Source organism: Merops nubicus, unplaced genomic scaffold (genome assembly GCF_000691845.1).
Source record: "Merops nubicus isolate BGI_N331 unplaced genomic scaffold, ASM69184v1 scaffold7491, whole genome shotgun sequence".
Classification (NCBI taxonomy): domain Eukaryota; kingdom Metazoa; phylum Chordata; class Aves; order Coraciiformes; family Meropidae; genus Merops; species Merops nubicus.
In genome coordinates this window covers 78,715-98,730 of record NW_008588942.1, presented here as the reverse complement: position 1 = coordinate 98,730, position 20,016 = coordinate 78,715, and the positions used below count along the sequence as shown (strand labels likewise).

General features: G+C 36.6%; 1 protein-coding gene across 1 annotated transcript in view; it reads right to left on the bottom strand.

The window, feature by feature from the left end:
- Nucleotides 1–20,016, bottom strand: part of PARD3 (par-3 family cell polarity regulator) — a gene marked incomplete at its 3' end in the record, with an annotated part of 183,209 nt that overhangs the window by 88,776 nt on the left and 74,417 nt on the right. Inside the window, exons 6-10 of the mRNA XM_008949412.1 lie at nucleotides 19,315–19,440; nucleotides 17,577–17,959; nucleotides 9,013–9,152; nucleotides 7,384–7,512; nucleotides 3,458–3,496 (exon numbers count right to left, since the gene is read on the bottom strand). Of these exons, the coding sequence (XP_008947660.1) occupies nucleotides 3,458–3,496; nucleotides 7,384–7,512; nucleotides 9,013–9,152; nucleotides 17,577–17,959; nucleotides 19,315–19,440 (817 nt within the window). The remainder of the gene's footprint in view (nucleotides 1–3,457; nucleotides 3,497–7,383; nucleotides 7,513–9,012; nucleotides 9,153–17,576; nucleotides 17,960–19,314; nucleotides 19,441–20,016) is intronic.

Below are 20,016 nucleotides of genomic sequence, written 5' to 3'. Positions count from 1 at the left end.
TCTTGTTATGTCACTGTTGCGAATCCTGCACTCGCTGAAATTCATAACATTCTGCTCACTTACAGCAATTTGACAGAAAAACAAATGAGAACAGAAAACTGAAGCTTTCTCATGCTGCTGAGTGCAAAAATCATGAAATGAAATCCTGAATCCTAACTTTGAATCTCTTTTTACCAACAGACAACACTCCCCAGAAATACTTACTTACCCAATAATTGTTATTTTTCTAGCATTATGCTGATATAAAAGTTAACTTGCCAGTTCTGAATTCAGACACTGGTGAATGGCAATTGTAAAAGCAAAATATTACTGAAAAACTACTGACTTTCAAAGAGTATGAGGAAAAATTAATTGGCAGATGTTTTACATAGCATAATTAACAGTTCATTTCAATGCTCTGTAATAAGATTTAGATAATTATGCTTAGAAACAGAAATGTTATAATGATAAATTACTACTTTTCATATTACGGTCAATCTCTTACATTCCAAATAATCATCATGTTTAGAAATAGGTGCATCTGCTCCATGTTGTCACCAGCCGTACAAATGGCACAAACTCGTGCCTGGGTGAAAAAACCTTCCAACTAAGACAGGGGAGATTTCCTTGCTTCAGGAATATACAGAGCTCCTGTTCTGTTCGTCAGCAAGACAGAAGGTAAAAGCAGCAGTGCTGCTTTCACCAGGGGACAGTTACTAGATAGAAGCTGAAGTTGCATTATTAATTTGTATTTCTTATGGATAACTGGAGAGCAAAGCTTAAATTCTACGAGCTTAGCAAGTCACAGAAACTCCTCATATGGAAGCTGAAGAATGAGAATATAAGAATCTGTAGTCTGTGATAGTGTGCAACGCATGAGGTCATAAGCTTTCCTTTAATGGATAGTGACAATTAATTCCCTCAAGGATTTTAGGCCACAAATAAATTAAGAAAAAAATAATTTTCAAGGTTTTCTTTTACTATATACATGAAGACTACGTGCTGCATCTAAGTGCCACAATATTAATGCAAATCATTTCAAAGTAACAGTTACATGAATGTATCCTCTGAGTGTTAATGATATGCTGATAAATTAGGCTTTATATTTTGGGATTGACATATAAATTTTATTTCAGGCCTTCCATTTTCAAGAGGGTTTTTTTTTTTTTCTTTTTTAATTTCAAAGGTGCATTTTTGTTTCTATTTCCCCATAAGGGCATAACAAGAAAAAAAAATTACAACCATTTTGCCTTTAAATTAAAAACAGACTTGTATTTCACCTCTCTCATTTCTATAGCTTTCCTCCTTTCATCATGCTTTTTTTGTTGTTGATTTTTTTCCTTTCTACTATCAAGTCCTTGACACTTGAAGACTAAAATCTAACAACTAAACGCCCAAAGATCAGAGCAGGCACAGAAATAGAAATTGCAATAGACATCTCGAATACCTGAAATGTAGACAGAGGATGAATAAATAGGAATTGAGGCAGAACCAAGGAGAATAAAGGAAAGCAAGGAAAAATAGTTTCAAAAATAATAATTTAAAAAGTGTGTATCTGTATTATTAATGTGCAGCTGAGGAAAGTGAATTCTTTAGAAATGAAGTATCACATTTATCCAAAGCAAAGTAGATTGGAATAAGGGAGGCAAGTGCAAAAGCATTGTGCACTATAAATACTCACTGACACCTTTCATGTTTAGTCCAGTTCTTATTCCTACCTAACAGGCAAACGTAAAGAGACCTATTGTTCCTACTATTGATTACTGTCCCTCTGACCATTCAAATAAATAACAAAAAAAAAATCCCACCTAATAGTAAATGAAAAACCCAAGACATTATGCAAAAAAACATATTCATATTGACCAGCTTTCTAGTTTCATTCTCTCACTAATCAAACACATCTCCACATGTTTCCCAATTCACTTTCATGTCTCCATGACTTGCTAGGGCCTTCTGGTTAGTTTTTCAGGAATTCCTATCTACTTGTACACTCCCTGTCCGTCTTGGTTCACAAGCAAATTTAGCTTAAGTCTATAGAGAACAAATGAGAGATATTTATTTTCTGTTGGTATTTCGTTAGATGAAGTCAAAATGTTGGTTCCAATAATGGCAGAAAAAGGATTTCATCATGGAATTTGCTACAAAACATTAACTTTGCAAGAGAAGAGCAACTGATTTGTGTAAACACATTGTAGGCAATCTGCCTAATCTTAGGAAGCTTTTTGGGGCAGAATTTCAACTCCTAAAACCAGCAAACTTTCATAAGGCTGCACTCACAAATTATTCTGAATTATATTCAATTACAGGCAGAGATTCTGTCCTGGGCTTTGATCTTTGATCTCCTTACACATCAGCAGTATGTGGTAAGACACTATGAAGATAAAAACATACATACTCTACTGAGATGTACTAAAAACATACTGCAAGGCATGTCTGAAACAATGATACAGCCATGATTTTGTAGAGCCCTTATGCAGATGCCTTTCAGACTAGAAGGACATCAAAAGCTGGAAGGATAAAAGTGGGTCTTGCTAACATTCAACCCAAACACCTATTTTAGCAGTTACGTTCCATTGGCCTGAAGCATTAATAGTATCAGGCAACGTACCCTTGACTAGCTCACTGAGATCGTTCTCACATCTCTTTACCTCGTCTTGACTTTCTTTTTATCCCAGACACCATCTCACAATTGCTGGTAAGAATTCTGAATCATAGAGAAAAGTTTTATTTCTGTTTTTCAACAGCCTAATTTCAAATCCCAGCACGAATCCTCTTAACTTCTCCATAATCTAATTTAATTTTAAAACAGTTACCTAATTGAATGGAGCTTAAGTTGATTTATTAGTTATACCCTCTCTTAATATTTCATAAAATAAACCTTTTACTGTAGACAAACTTTTTGCATATATTAGTATAATATGTATTCAGACTGATCCTGTTCCACTGACTAAAATAAGGTATATAAACAGTGTATAACCTCAACATACAGCCTCACTGACACATCACATACAAACCTGTTACAGCCATCAAAGGGTTAAGCTTTATACTAATTCCTTACGGTTTCTTAAAAACAGCTAACAAACAGTAGTTTGCTATCAGGATACAACTGAGGCTTAAATGGAAACTGCCTAATTTCTCTGTATCTCAGGTTTCAGTTACATAATCATAATTTAAACAATTAGTTTTAACAGGTAACCCAAGCTAAAAGTCTACTCTTATTCCAACTTTAGGCCTTTGGCTGTATAGAAGAGATGTAATTTCAAATAGCACTTGAACATATATAATGTAACTGAATTGTATACAATATTCAAACAGTATTTGAAATTACATTAAAAAACACATTTAAAATGTAAAGCTAGAGAGAGCCATCTACAGTATATAAGGTGGAAGGAGGATCTGTGAAACTTTGATGGAGAAGTGCCATATCAATTTAAAAACATTTGGGAGTCTTCCAGGATGGAAAAGACAAAGCTCTTACCGTTTCCTTTGGAATTTGTGACTGGCTTTGTTCTGCATTCTAAAGGAAGTAAAAAAAATAAATAAGAACACGACTACATACGACATATACTATCTATCAGCAGGGGAATAAACAAAGAGCTCTAATTCTGATGTGACGTGGTAATGGAAAATTACAGTGTTCATCACACCCCTGGAAACAAATTTGGCTAAACAAGCACTAAATGAGAGGCAAACAAAAATAACCTCCAGTGATCTTAGGCCAGTGCATCTACCTGACTTTATCTGGCTGCAAAGGAGCTGACTCTCTGGCCAAGGAAGAATCACAGCTGCTTGCACCACTTTCTAGTTGGTGGAATTTTCTTATTCAGGGATGTTCTCCCCCCCGCCTTTCCCTTCTGTTTTGGAGTTCTCAGGGAACTACCTCAGCATCTCAGATGAACCTTCCCAAATGTTCTGAATAAGTAGCATTTTTTAGAATATCCACTGTTATTTTAACAAGGAATCCCTCTTTTGAACATGTTTGGATGTACCCAAACTACAGCACTGGATATCCCAGGACAGGGGGATACTTTCAGTCCACCACAGATGGACCCTCCTATACTTTGCATTCCTCATCTGTGTGTCAGGACACATAAGGCAAACACACATCACACATCTGCACCCCCTAACCAATTCTGGAAACCCACAAGGAACTATTACTCTCCCGAGCCCATGTCCGCCCACAGTAAAACCCCCCCTGAGCACCTAGGAGCCGCCTTGCTGCTCTCTGGCTGTTCATTTTCAGGCCAAGCAGCAATTTCTTTCCATTTCTTTTTCTGGGCCAAAATGAAATGACAGGGTTTACTGGACTTTTTTTGCTTTGGACTGTTTTGAAGAAAATTCAAATGATTACACACAAAAATGTAATGGCCAATTAGTAACATAAACATCGTTAGCTTTAACCTGCAGCCAACTACTAATGAAAAAAAACCAATGAAGTAGCCAACTACCAGGAATGTGAAAAGGACTTAGAAGTAGTAATAGGCATACTAACTTGTGGGATACGGGAGACTAACTCTGCCAGCCAGTCTCTGCTGATACTGAGAATTTAGCTCAAAAGCTAAATAACCCAAGTCAAACCTTCAGTGGATTCATATAGTCTGTAGTAGGCTCTATGAAAATCCTTCACAGCAAGTTATGTTTGGTTATGTGAGTTAACAACAGTATGACAGGAACTCGTATTAACCAGAACAATCCTCAACCCGTTCATAAAGGAAGGGAGCATGGAGGGAAGATTTTTAAGAGACAACCTGCTTCTCACACTGATGTGGTCAAGCTTTATATGTGGACAAGGATATATTACCTATCTGGAATTAGGTAACTCTGGAAACAATAAAATGCCTGGTATTCTGGAGAACCATAATCCTTCCACCAGATCTCACTGGTTAGAAAAGCTGACTATGCAGATTTGATTTTATTCCTTGCTTCCACATTTTAGTCACTTGTACCACGATCTGCTGCCCTGGATGATGGTTGTCCATCACACATAATCACCCTAACCTGACCACAAAAGCTACAAATATCCCATATTGACCTAAAGGGGCTCAGCTTAACATTCCCATAAATTTTAGATACAACTACACATTTTCATAGGTCCCTTCCAGACAATAATGGCAACATAAATCAAAGACATAAAATTCCACACCTCTCCTGAAAGTTTATTATCTTCATTTTACTTATAAAGAAACCCAAGGATAAATAACTTTTCAAAAGTCATTCAAAAAGCCATAACCCAAAACATAAAATCTAAACACCTCTTTTATTGAGATTATATCTGTACAAATTTTGGCAAATATAAAATGGTTTTAATACTAAATGCTTCTCAGCAAGCAAGAGTAAATCCTGCCCTTTCTTGAGATGAATAGTAGTATCAAATAACATGATTTTATGCATATGGTTTCTGAGACACATCTCATTCAGTTAGTATTTAAAGCATACAAATGTAGAAGATATGACAGAAATAGGGGAAGGATGCAAAGACAAATTGTTCCTAAGTGGCCAAAGAAGCTTTACATATGAAAAAGATGAAGTGATACGACTTCAGATAATTCCCCTCCCTCCTTTAAGACTAATTTTCTTTTTTTTTTTTCTCATACATAAAGCTAGTAAAAAGACAAAGGAGCTGGTCAAAGACTTTTTTTTTTTTCTTTTAAGATTATTTCTTACCAGAGAAGAAAAAAAAAGCCCTTATGATGGGTTTTAGTTCAACACCTTCCCCAGCAGTTTTGCTTCTGCTCTTTGACAGCTGTCAGCAAAGTTCACCTAACATTTCTTTATGTCAAAATGCAAACAAATTCTTATGCAACAGAGGATCATCACACACATACTGTCAGATCCTTACAGTGTTGTTTGCTCAACTGGAGCTACAGAAACATACTTCAGTTCAGATCTGATCCCCGACTCCACAGTGCAGAGTCCACCTAGTATCTGACACAGCCACAGTGAGATCTGGCTTCCCCATGCTGGTGTTTGCCAAAATAGCTGAGACAATATTGCCTGAGCAGCAGCAGCAGGGAGGCTGCTGAGGTTGAACTCATTTAAGGGGGTGATTTGCTGTTATTTTTTAATACTACATCAAGTAATATTATTAAATCTCTGCATTACTCACATCATATATTTGTTTACAATTATTTAAACAAAGTATCGTATTAAGTTATGCATTATAATTTCCTCATTTTACTGTAGAAATAATATACACAAAAATTAAGACATTTTCTTACTTCTACGTTTATTTAAAAAAGTTTAAAAGCATTTTCATTCACTTGTATGAAAGATAGCAATACTGTGAAAATTACATCATAGGAACTTATAAACAGATTGTTTTTACAGTTCCAGTAATAAGATAGAGCATAATATTTCAAATTGTTAATTTCTCTGTATTTTATAACAGCTTCCACTTCAATACCTGAGGTCATGTTGCAAGAACATTAAGGAAGAAGTGTGGTTCGTTTGCAGCCTTCCCTGCCACTCTGATTTCCTATCTTTAATTGTAGTTTTGAAAAGTAAAAGGCTAATGTTTAATGACTTGAAATGGTCAAACACAAATTCATTCTCTTTGCACTCAAAATAACACAAATGCCATTAAAAAAAAAAAAAAGAAAACTTTTAATTATACTTATATTGGTCTATCTTTTCACAACAATTCAGCCAAATAAGTTATTTTTTAGAGCTATATATAGATATGATAGTACAAATAATAAATACATTCAGCAGTTTAATTGAATAAAGAACACAGTAAGACTGCTGCATTCACAGTCTACCTTTTCATAACTGAAATTATCTTGAATAATTATCAGAGAAATATCTGTATACACTATGCAAGTGGAACAGGTAGAGTATGAAACATCATTTTATTTCCATTTCATGTAAATTCCTCATAAACATTTTCTGAATTACCCTGCTAAATTAATAACTGCAGGGTTTCCATTCCACAGAGATTGCATTTATATTCAAAAAAGGCTACTATTTCTTATATATTCCACTTTTTGATAGAAAGGTATTTACATATGCTATTTTAGCATAGTAGTATATGCTCTGAAATATTTTAGTGAGCAAGTAGTGGGACAAATGGCAGGCTTTCAAACAGATTTGTCCACATGAAAGATATGAAATAATCTACTTGTCTGCATGCATGCAAAAATGTCCATACAATAGTTTTTTTTCTATAATAAACATTTTCAATTAAAATAAAACTCTCACTTATACATTACTAACAAATATTTAATTTCAGTAACAGGTCTCAAAGACAATAAAAAACATTCATGTAAAACGTTCTAAATAAAGTGAAATAGCTGGGGTTTTTTTCCTATATTCAGTGCTGGCCATGCATATTCACTAGCAGGTGACAAGACCAAATCATTTGCTCATAGTCATCTAAATCTCTTAGCTGCTCTCTATTTTACGCACCAGTTCCCTTGGATGGAATGTTTCTTCCTGACGAAAAATCAGAAGGCCAACAGTCCCTCCCATCTTGGTGCTTCTCAGCAAGGACACAACTTCTTCTTGAGTTTTGCCCGTTAAATCAACTCCATTTACCTGTAACAAAGGAAATATTAGAAATTGATAGGAGTCCAAAACAGGAAAACCTGTAGCAATTCATACTGAAAAGTCATGGGAATCATAGCGGACAGTACTTAACAAAAACCTCACTGAAGCAATCTGCTTATTGGCTCAGTACAGCTTCCATTAGAAGTAATTAAACACACATTCTTTACATGCAAATACAAGTAAGAAGCAAGACAGTTATACTTCCCTCCTCTTTAGCAGCAGCTGTATACTCCATCCACCACTATTTTTTACCAGAATTTCTGCACAAAAATCCTTTGATGAAATCAAAGTGTGATCCAAATCTGGCCCTGTTTCCACATGCCTTGTTGTTACACATATCTTCCAAATATATCTTGCATAATAAATAGTGTCAAAAGTAGAAAATATTTTTTTTCCCCAAAAAGAACTTTGGAGCAGTTACCTTTGCCTTTTTTCAGTCATCCAGCCTCTTGGCCTCCACATACCAGCTACCAGTACAGAAAGGTATGGGATACATCAGGTAAATTTCCCACTCTGTGAGCTACCTTGAATAAGGGACAAGCCAGAGAAAAATAGATATTCTCAGGCTTGCCTGTTCAGAAATATTTTCAGAATATAAGGCAAATCAGCAAATGGTGTTAAGCAAATGAGCATGGCGCTCAGAAGTAGTCAGCAGATAATCTTTTTCTTTCCCCTTGTAAGGTCACAGCTCACACAGTTGAGATGCTGTTAACTGTTGTCTTAAAAGGTTCTGAGTCCCTTTCTACCCAAGTCAACTGGGTTACCATGAATTATAGTAATTACACAGGACTATCCTCCAGCAGCAATTCAAGCTGACTTTGCCAGTTTGGCAGTAAAGTGAAGTTAGGGCTCTGAGAGACAGTTACAGTCTCAGCTGTACCTCCAGTGTCATTTGGCTTAGGGACAGTAATGAAAAGCTGTGGGTGGTAACATCTTATAACACTCCAGCTAGATTTGCAGGAGGATCTCTGCTGTGCACCTATCTAAGACAAATTTAATTCCTTTGAGGACATCTTCCCCTCGGGAGGGAAGTGGCCTTGATTTTCTGTAGCACTACCCTCCTCTTACGTTGTCCCTTTCAGTTAATTCACTAAACCTTTTCAGCTTATCGTTTTCCATACTTGCAACATCTTCAGTATTTTCTGGTCTGTCACTCCATGATGACTTAATGCCGCTTATTAGGTAGCAATCGATTTGTGTCACCTTATTCCTAAACAGCAATGCAAGACTAAGACACTATATTCACACAGGATATGTAAGCTCTTATTTTCATAGTACGTCTGCATCCAGCTCTGAAAACAGTTATGTACCAAAAATGCACAGCCTTTGGTCTGTCACCTAAAAAAATCAAAGAAAATTAAAAAAAAAAAAAAAAAAAAAAAAGGGGAAACATTTTCCTGGAACATAAACTACTAAGAGGCTTTGGAAGTGAACTACTGCATGGACTCATGCCAAAATATGGACAACTAACATATAACACTTCATCACCTCAATTAATCGGTCTCCAGCCTTTAGTCTCCCATCTTGAATAGCTGCACCTCTGGGAAGGATGTTTTTCACATAAATTGGAGCAGAGCCACCGATTGGGACATCTCTTGAAGTAATGCTAAATCCCAAGCCTTCTGTACCTGCATAAAGAATGTAGAATAGTACTTGGTAAAATGCACATTATATAGATTGCATATTATTTTTATCCAGTATGTATACATATACCTCACTGATACAGCCCATAAAAATACCTATGTAAAATGTAAGCAATATTGCATGGAAAAAAAAAGAATAAAAAAGGAAAAAAGAAAAAAATGAAAAAAGAAGGCATATATAGGAATGCTGTAGCTGAAGCACTGAGTCTTGGCACAGGTGGCTCAGCAGGCCCTCCTTGCAACTTGCTATTCCAACGATTTCCAAGTCATTGCCACATTTCCAACTTTCTATTTCGGATAAGCAGAGTGACAAGGAATCAGAACAAAGTAGATCTGATATCCTACCGCTGTCTTCCCCCTTGTCAATCTGGATCTTGTGAATAATCTTTTCTTTCTGTTTCCCAACTCTTTCAGCAATGTAGTTGGCCATGTTGGCCATGGGGCTTTGTCAGCTCACTTATGGACACCAGCAGGTGACAGACAGAAGCGGAGCTCAGTGGTCTCGTTTCTTCTGCTTCAAGGACCTCAGGCTGTTTTCTGTCAACAGCTCCTCCACTCCGGGGCTTCACTCCAGCTCTCGCTGGTTCCACCCACCTTCTGCCACACAGGCAGGGAGCAGAGCCAGGCTGCCACTTCTCAGGTCCTGCTGTGCATTCAGGTGACTGACTACACTTGGCTAAGACTAACTCAAGCAAAACGGAGACCTTGAGGATGACCTGGAGAAATCCAGAAAGGGTGTCCACTCAATATGGAAACTGACGTTTACTTGTATTTCAGTGAAATTATGCCTGTAGCTGGTTATCGAAGTGTACCTCGGGTCATCACTAGCTCTGGGATTCACAAAGTAGAGAATACGGGAGTGCAAATGAGCCCAGGAAGAAGGGAGGGTTGGGAGGAGGTGTTTTAAGATCTCTCATTGTCCTGCTCTGATTTGATTGGCAATAAATTAATTTCCCTAAGTCAAATCTGTTGTGCCTGTGACATTAATTGGTAAGTGATCTCTCCCTGTCCTTACCCTGAACCATGAGATTTCCATTCTATTTTTTCTCCCCTATCCAGCCAAGTTCAACACACCACAAGGTTAAAGCCTGAACTAATTTCTATCTTACTGCTCCCCCTGTTCATTTGCCAAATCTGTTTTTTAACTGAGCTTTTTTACCTACTATTCACATGTGAAAAGGAAGCAGGAGTCTAATATCGTCAAGAGTAGGCTACACACAGGTTTCTGAAATCTGCACAATTACATTTGATTAAAATTTAGTACAACATACTTTATTATCAAGATGATAATACATTAAGAAGTAAATGACAAGGCTCGAGGTGACATAACCTTTTAAAATATTCAATTTGAACATATATAAGTCCTCATGTATATGCAGCATGTATTGTTCAGGAGTTTTAGATCATTTCCTCTAGTTTAATTATTGTGGGACAGCCTCCCTTCATTCTGCATCATTCAAGACAGTTGAAAAACTGACATTTGAATTTGAAAGCCTTCATCCACTTTCAGGCCGATATCAAAGTTATCAGTGCTATTGCACAGAGACAAAAAAAACCTAGATCTCATAACATCCATATTTTACTTTGGAGACCTCACAATTTTAATGGTTCTTCAAACATTTGTAGGGCTCTTTAACTGGTTGCAACATGTGAAGATGATCTGTATAAATACAAGGTTTTATTAAGTCACATCTTTTTATGGAATTTATCTTTTTCTTATTTTAAGGATCAGTGTTGAATACTGTTCTTTGAGTACAGATTTTGTATGCTAAGATTTCTAACGTAATGTCTGAACATGACAGCACACCCAGGACAATATTTCATTATTAATAGGCTTAATCCCCACAGCCTGATAACGATGTCATTATAGATGTCTGGTTCACACACTCCACTTTAAACCCCCACAGAAAAAACAGAAGTTGAAATGTTCACCTTACAAATGCACACAGAATATAAATTTGGAATGTGGCATTTTCTGCTGTCAAATCTCCAGAAAGCCTTTACCAAAGCCGGCAGAACACCACAAATCCACACTGAGCCCAGATAATAGCAGAAGAAAATTTTAATTACTTGTTTCTGTGGAGAGAAGGGGTCTCAACTGGGCTACGCTTTGCTATGCTGATCTATAGAGCTTTGCATAAGGCAGCTTTTGGGTGACGTTTTACTTTTACCTTTCCATCTTACTATCCATGCACCATAGCTGCCCTTAGCTGTTTAATACAGCTTCATAAGCTTCTATGCATATATATATATATGCATATCTATGCATATATATATATATGCATATATAAATTAGATGTTCACGAGACTGGGAAATAAATGGATACATTCAGCTGAGGCCAAAAATAAATATGACTTCTGTGACTGGATTGGCTTTCAGGGTTTTTTCCTTTTTATACACATCAACTGATTTAGCTATCGGCCCTGCATACATTTCAGTTCTCCTGTTGATAGAAATGTATATAGGACCTAAATATCTTCCGGCTGCTAAAATGTTTTCAGTTCTCAGGGTATAATGCTGCATTATAATAATGAGGGATCTGTGCAAACATACTGCAGGCTCCTCTGATATCTCTGATTTATACTAATAGTACAGGAGAAACCGGACCTACATACAGGCAGAAACAGAACACGAGTAGAAAACAGAAGGAACTTCCATATTTTTGTAAACACGGGAGTTATCTTACTCAAAGCTAGGAGCTTTGCTTTGCAAGGTCTAGATTATTTGAACTATGTTCAGCTCAATCTTTTACAGATTTTAAAAAGATGAAGGATAGAAAACTTCTTCCTCCCTCCATAGTTGTCATCTCTGATGATCAAATTACACCAAGTGATAATAACATTTAAGAATTACCCAGTAACTTGTGCAATTCAAATTCTTAGGCTTCTTCTCTCAACAACTTAGAGCTCTCTTTTTTTCTTGAATGTGGCATAGCTTTTAAGGTTGAATTACCCTCAAGAGGTCAGCCAGCTCTGAGCTGAAGACAAAGTAGTTCTAGGTGAATAAAAAGGGCAGTAACAATAATTAAAGAACTATGTTCTAGCAACAGAAGAGGGGCAGAATTGATGTTTCAGAGACAAAACGTTCTATTAGCATGAAGGTGTAGGGTGAGACGTTAATGTAATTAAATTCATATTTAAAAAAATCATATGATTTGGAATCAGACTGATCATAAACTGATAGGATGTTAGAAAAATGTATTAAATCTTACTAGAGGTGGCTAGACTTTCTGTTATCTCCCAGCAAAGACTGTCCTAACTAGTATTGTCTTCTTGATTGTGCAAAAAGTGGCTCTGGCAATAACAACTTTCTAAGGCTATTGTGCAAGACAAGTTGTGCGTCCCTTATCCAGCAACCACTGCAAGTCTAAATTTTCACTGCCAGAAATAAAAAGCAAGGATGGAAAATCCATGGGGGTGAACAGTCCTCAGAAGGAATAAAGGATTGTTAAGGAAAAGTGTAGATTCTTCATGAAAAACAAAGCATACATATTTCCTTTCCAAAAACAACAAGGGAGGTTGGTTATATACATAAACACCCTGTGGCACTAAATCACAAAAATTACAAAATGCAGCTTCCCCACTTAATGAAAGCATTAGATTATAAAATGATCCAGATTAAGGAGAGAGACAACATTACAATAAAACTAAGCAGAAAGGCCAAACACTCTCTGATAATAACCAGAGTAGACACACTCCTTCCAAGCATTTCATGTTCCTGCCTTTCCACAGTAGATGCTTTTTTGAGACCTGTCTACAGATGGGTGATTGCTGAAGTAATTATCCTACTGTTTTATGCTCAAAAGCAGTTTTTATTATGGCTGGATCTCATGCTAGAGCTGAGTAAATATGTTCCCTTTATTGTCAGAGGCTTCACTAAACTAATGCATGACCATTTTAGACACTTCCTGAAAACTTATTTTACTGCTCCTAGTTTAAACCCAGAATTTGGGTATGTGTAGACAGGGTAACTGTACATGCAAATGACTGCTTAGAAGGCTGACTGCTCAGCTCCCCATAAAATTTCTGCAGTCGCATGCACAATCAAGACAAATTAATTGCATGTTTATTTTCATGTAGTTGAGTGATTTGCAACAACTTTTTTTTCTCTAAGCAAAGCTCAGATCTCTCAAGGTCTTTGATCCACCTCATAGAAACATTCTTCCCTTTTTTGTTACACCCTGCCAATAAACAGTGATAAAAAAGTGTTTTTAAAAAAATAGAAAGATGAAACTTGATGCTGTTTACATTTCTTCAGTGGCTAGTAATGCCCAAAATTGTTTCACTTTTGAATCACATTTCTCAAGGTCACCTAAGTAATTTAGGAATCTACATGCTTCATTTCAAAAGTGACAAACACGTCTACTGAATCTGAACAGGAATTATAAAATCAGCCTAAGAGAACATATCACTTCAAAAGAAACAAAACAATTTTTTTAAACAAAAATGTAGAATGTCAGTTCAAATCTGGCTAAAAAAACTGTGGGGTAACAAGAGAGTATGATGAAAAATGCATGTAAATCTGTACACTTCAGATATATGATGCAGGGTATCTTACAGGCAAGTTCAGGGTCCTGTCTTGCACCCACTGTTTACCCAAGCAGAACAAGTAATTGTCCATATCTGTGCTTTACTCCATAGCAAATATGATGTAGTTTTAAATGAGCACACTCCCAAACTAGCCATGGCATCTTACTGGTCTCTCTAATGACTAGTTGCAAAAAGGAACTTGGCTGTGTCACTGCACTCTAACACTGAATGCCTAGTCACCTGGTGAGACTTGGAGTGTTTAAGCTCTGCTTCGTATGTAAGATGGAGCATTATTAATCACAGAAAGGCCAGCAAACCAACAAGAAACTCTGAAGAACAACACGTCTCATAATCCTTCTCAAATCTACAGTTTAACCCCTTTTCTCTGTTGCACTGCACAAAGGTGCCTCCTTCCTCCCAGGACTCAGACCACCTCCGTGGACACAGCTGCAGCATCCTCTCCATGATGCACGTGCTGATTCCTACAGCTGTGCTGCAGCAAGTCACCCTCTGGAAGCCAAGGGATGTGGACTGAAGTCCCGATGCACTGAGTACTTCACACCAAAACCAATACAATATTTGGTGGAACTAGGCCCAAGTTAAAAAACAAGAGCTATGTTTTGACATTATACTTTGACAATTATATATTTAATTTAGCTAGACAAATATGTAGTTATAGATAGAAATAATCGGATGCAATGAACATTATAGTTAAGGGCAAGCAAATCAAATTATGCTAATTTAAAGACTAAGCAATTCAGGCTTGTCTTAGTACAGTGGTGTCAAAACCAGGATATATGAAATCTGAGTAATACAATGTCCACTTGAGAATCAGTATTCTGAATATTTTAGCAAGTATTGGGCTAAATGCTGCGAGTTACTCAGTGCTCAAAGGCTAAGCCTTAAGATCATTTGTTGCACAGTTGGTTACTTATTACTTATATGCGTTGGACTATATTTAGCTCAATTGCACTGGCTCAAACCCTTGCAGGCAAAGAAAAAACACTCTGGAATTGTTCTGGTGTGTATGAGGTCAAAATTTGTCCTAACACTGTGAGTGTTATATCAGCAGTCTTATTTTCTCTATATATTAGCTGTATAGAATAATTTTTACTTATTTATACTTACTGTGTATCAGCTTACACCAAAATATATCTCACTGTCATAAATATATAGGCTCACTGTCATGTCTTGCACTATCTTAATTTGTGTGAGCTATTAAGCTACACTGTTATACAGCCTTAATGGCATTAGAATATCAGCAATAACCCCTACATCTATATGCTAAAAGTTCAGGCCCTGACCTTTAAGGAAAGATAAACAGATATCCATTTTCATTTAGAAAACCAACAAACATTCTGCATTGACTGAAACATATGACTGACCTTCTCTTCTGACTTTATTAAACAGCTAAATTCTATGAAAGTTCAGGCTATTTTAAAATGCCAAAACAGCAATAAATATTAAGAAATCATAATTACAGAAGCACATACTGCAGGCTTATCTTACAATGTCATTTTATACAATAAAGCTTATGCAATATATAGAAAGACAGCCATAATAAAGAAGGTCTGTCTGTTTTAAAAAATAGTCCATTCTCATATACTATATCAGGTTAAATCAAAAGTGAATTTCAAGATGAAGCTTTGCATGCTTGTATGCCTTAATGCACCCCACAAGGAGTTTTTAATCTAATGAAGGTAATTGGTAAAATAACTGCTGTCTGTTAGCTACAAAGAAAGCACATTTGTTAAATATCTGTAAAGCCCTATATTATTAAAACATCCTTCATTAGAAATAATCAAAGACAATCAACATTCCTATGGCAATCATATTTATAACAAACAACTTGGGGGCATCCTTAAGCGTTTTGCTTCATTTGCTGCTCCACACGTATGTTCTCAGAGTGATCAAATGAAAGCCACAATGGAAGGATATGCCTCTTTCTACAGTGGATATTACCAAATGAAAGACAGCAACAATAAAAAAAAAAAGTATCCTTCCTTATGCACTCTTTTTTTTGTTTTTTTTAATATCACCACACATAAAACACAGTACACTTACTAAATAGTTTCTGCCTGTCTGTCTTTAATCTGAGCCAGGTGCCACTACTTTGTAAGTTGTATTCTCACATGAGCAAACTATTAGGAACAAATGTCTCCTCTATATTTCTAAAATATATTCTAGATATAGATTTCAAACCTTTTACTAGCATAAAAGCCATCAAATTTCTCTGGTGTGAACTAGATGTTAAAGTATCTTACAGTTCACTTCCCATCAACAGGTAGCGATGCATCTTCTTCACTCCAAATCCATCTCATATATTGGTGCCAGCAAGGCTAAATTGCATTACAGAAGTGGACAGAGTATTTATGAAACAGTATTCAGTGCAAGATGACCAAAACATAACCTCACTTCCCTGTCAAAGAATCCATAACACATCAAAATTATATTCTTGTATCTTTTGAGTAGCTATTTCATGCAAAAATACTGTGTTCCCATATTCTATATTCATTTGTTGGTGCTTATATATTATATGAAATGTATATTTCCACTGTAGTGACCAAAATCATATTTGTAAGCCCAGCAATTCCTTACTCAGTCAATAACAATATATTTGTCCAAGCAGGCTGATCTGAGCTGATGGCCTAAAGAATTTCTTGAAGGAGCATCAACAACAGAAGCAAACTGTCAACTCAACCTTATGTCATCCAAGTTTGTAGAGCTTAAAATTCAGCAACCAGAAAGAAGCAATCTGGTGGTTCACACGAAGTTCACAGAAAGAAAAGCATAACGATAATGTGACAACTAGCCTGGTACCTGTGAAAATGGAAAATCTCTACCACTCAATGCATTGTCTTTGATACCTTTCAGTAAAAAAATAATTAATAAAAATTATCAACAATAACCACATAAGATATCCTGAGGGGAACATACTTTGAGTTCATGGAGAAAACTGTCACATGAGTAAACATTTTGCTGTATAATGCAAACCCTATTCTTGCTGCCAGAGAAAATTTGTATCTAAACTTAAATATGCCCATTTTAATATAAAGCTCCCAGCATGTATAATCCTTTTAAAAAATAATTTCCAAGAGCTAAGAAACACTTGCATCTAAATGTGATTTGATTATACTTCAAACTGTCTTAAAAGCATCTAGATGGTAACTACACAAAAATACCAAATTTTATCACTCTAGGACATTCAATACATCCTAAAAATTCCACTTTTGTATCCATGCATCTACATGTGCCCACGTAACACAGATGTTGAGATAAGCACACATCGCTTTCTCCTCTGCCCTTAAATAGTCTCTCACCTCCCTTTGAATTACAGGAGCATAAGGGCCAAGATAGGAAATATCACATTACATCTCAACCATTAAGACTTTCACATCTGAGTGGAATGAAGGAAACCTTTAGCTGGAAATTAGAAAATCCAATTCACCAACTGGATCCAACACACTCTTGAAATGTAATGGCAAAACCACAGTCAGTCAACCTGAGAAGTCATGACAACTGTAAAGTACAGAATATGGGCTATTTAGCTTATTTATTTGTATTAAATAGTTCACCACTCCCTGCATCTTGGCCAACAGAATCTGTAGCACTTACTGCACTTCTCTATTCACTGAGACAGAAAAAATGTTAAAGCACTCTTTAAAACAGCCTTTTGCAAACATACCACACACAGCCAACACATGGTTGGACTCCTGGGTGTGTTATCAGGGAAAAATCAGCCCCTTGGCTTCCATTATCAACCCATCACAACCCCCATGCTGCTGGAAGCTGACCTGCCCCACAGAACGGCACGGGCCACACGCCCATACGCTCCACGTGCACACCTCATGCTACAGGAGGAGCACACTGGTGCCTTACCTTTTCTCAGCTGTATACTGAGTCTCTTCCCTATCTTTTTGGTGTTATAGCCACTGTTTGCAGTGGAGGCGAGAACTTTCTGAGGTGAGGGCAGCAGGCCTGAGGGTGGTTTCCCTGATGAATTGACGCTATGAGGTAGCAGCGAGTAGCAGTCTGTCGGGTCGGGCTGGTTACCCGCTCGAGACATTCTCTGTAAGGTGTGCAGTCCAGGACTGTTAATACTTTTGCCGTCAGCGTAGTGGGCCTCGGGGCTGACCCGGCTGCAGTAGTACGTGTTCTTCTCGCTCTGGGACAACTGCTCATACTGCTCTTTATTTGCCGCAGGGACCACGTGGAACCAAATGAAAGGCGTACGCATGGCTTGGCGAAACATATGCTGTGCTCTGGGTTTCAGAATGAACAGAAAATTAGCAAATTAGGACTGGCAGACTACGAGACATTATAAGCATAATTACTAATGTTAATTAAGCAACACGAGCTGACAGACACATCACACTCAAGCATAAACCATAAAACTTGAATCTGTTCACTAGCCTCCTTGGTCTGCTTTTTGCTAATGTTTATTGCCTTAGGGCAACGCAATGGTTAAATACGCTTAACAACTAGCGTATCAAATACTGGATTCAGAAAAGGAAAAATTTTAACCACAGTCTTGAAATGCAGACTGTTTTACAGCAGGACTGTGGTGCCCTTTTGTTTTGAGCCCTGATAATTGCAATAATTGTGGTAACAGTAATCACAGTGACAACAGAATGAAAATTACAATCTCTATAAACACTATTTCCATAATTTGCTAAGAGTATATGCAACCTTTCAAGAGGTCTAGTTCCCACTTTACTTTTTGTAAGTTAGCAGTCTTTCAGAACATAATGTTAAGAAATAGGAAAAAAATGCTTAATCCTGCACAGACAGACATTGAGCTCTAAGTCCCAAGTCAAAGTACACAAAGTCAGTAAATCTCTTCATAGACTTAAATCGTGATTCAGAACCACAGCACAAGCAGAGACAAGTTGCTTACAGCCATGTGGTAGAGTTGTGTTCCAATCAAGGTTAGAGTCAAAGAAATAAAAAAAAAACATTTCAAATGTATATTAAGTATAGGACAACCAGAATAAATTATATTCTTTTAGCCCTCAACATGTTTTCAGAACAATATTATCTTCTTTGAGCTCATTCATTTTCTGCATACCTCTTTTCTGCTTTCTCTTTCAGCTGTCTGTGTGTGAACTACAACCTGGTTTAACATTTAAAAATCTTTCTGACTGAAAGATTGTTCTGGTATTCTACCAAGCCTAAGTGGCCCCTGAGCAAATATTAATGATCTCTCAAACTTCCCCAGGAATCTTCTGCCTATAGTACCTTTAGTTCTCACATATACAAATGCACAAATATTTTTAAAATGTTAAAAACTAAAGTTTCCATATCATCCACTTACATTGGACACGATGCATTGCAAGTCTAAGAGCAAAAGTCATATGGGAATCTCAGGATAAACAGTTTACCAATGCAAGAAGAAAAAATTCATAATGTGCAAAATCAATCAAAGGAGAAATGCATATACTATAAGACAATAATTATCCTGAATTATTGGTAAATTAAAAGTCACTAATGTTCCTTTGTGTATCATTTCTTTACTGGAAAGGCAAGCTCAGACAATGTTTCCTTATTTTCCTCAAATTACTGCAAGGTGCAGTGTTAAAGATTAAATAATAAAACGTAACATGGTAAGTAAACTTACTGTTCAAATCTCCTATTCCGGAGGTCTCCATCATTAATCCTGACAATACAATCATTCTCACGAAAAAGGTTTTCTTGTTCGGCTTTTCCACCCTTCTCCAACCGCTTTACCAGCAGCCCCAGGGTTCTGGAACATTAAGATTGCAAATTATTATTGTTCAATCAATTTCCAGCACAGAAAATTGTACCGATTTAATATTTTATCATAATCACTACAGAAACTAAATTTTAAACCACCTATAATTTAAAGTAGGATACCATAGTTTCAAAGAATTTATAAGCATTACCTGAATTATTATCCTTTATCCATGGAAAAAAAAAAGCCTAGATGAATCAAGCATGTCATTTAAAAGTGAGAACAAAGAGGCAGTGTGATGATAGCACGTCCATTCTTGCAAAAGGCCTAGATTTCTGAGCAGTAAAAGCTCCAAGAAGCACCACACATCTGAGAATTGGCATCTTTTCTGCTAGTTAAGTTGAACAGATGCAACTTAAAATTTTAATTTCTGAATTATCAGAGAAGACCACAGCCATCACTACTGTTTCTGTGCAAGTGAAACGTGGGGTCATCTCACATAATAAGCAGCCTGTAATGAAGGAATGGATAGAGGATTCAGGAACTTCACGTGAACCAAATGTTTTTCTTTTGAAAACATTAACTTCTTTTTGCTAAACAGCAAAAAGAAAATTAAAAACTTAAATG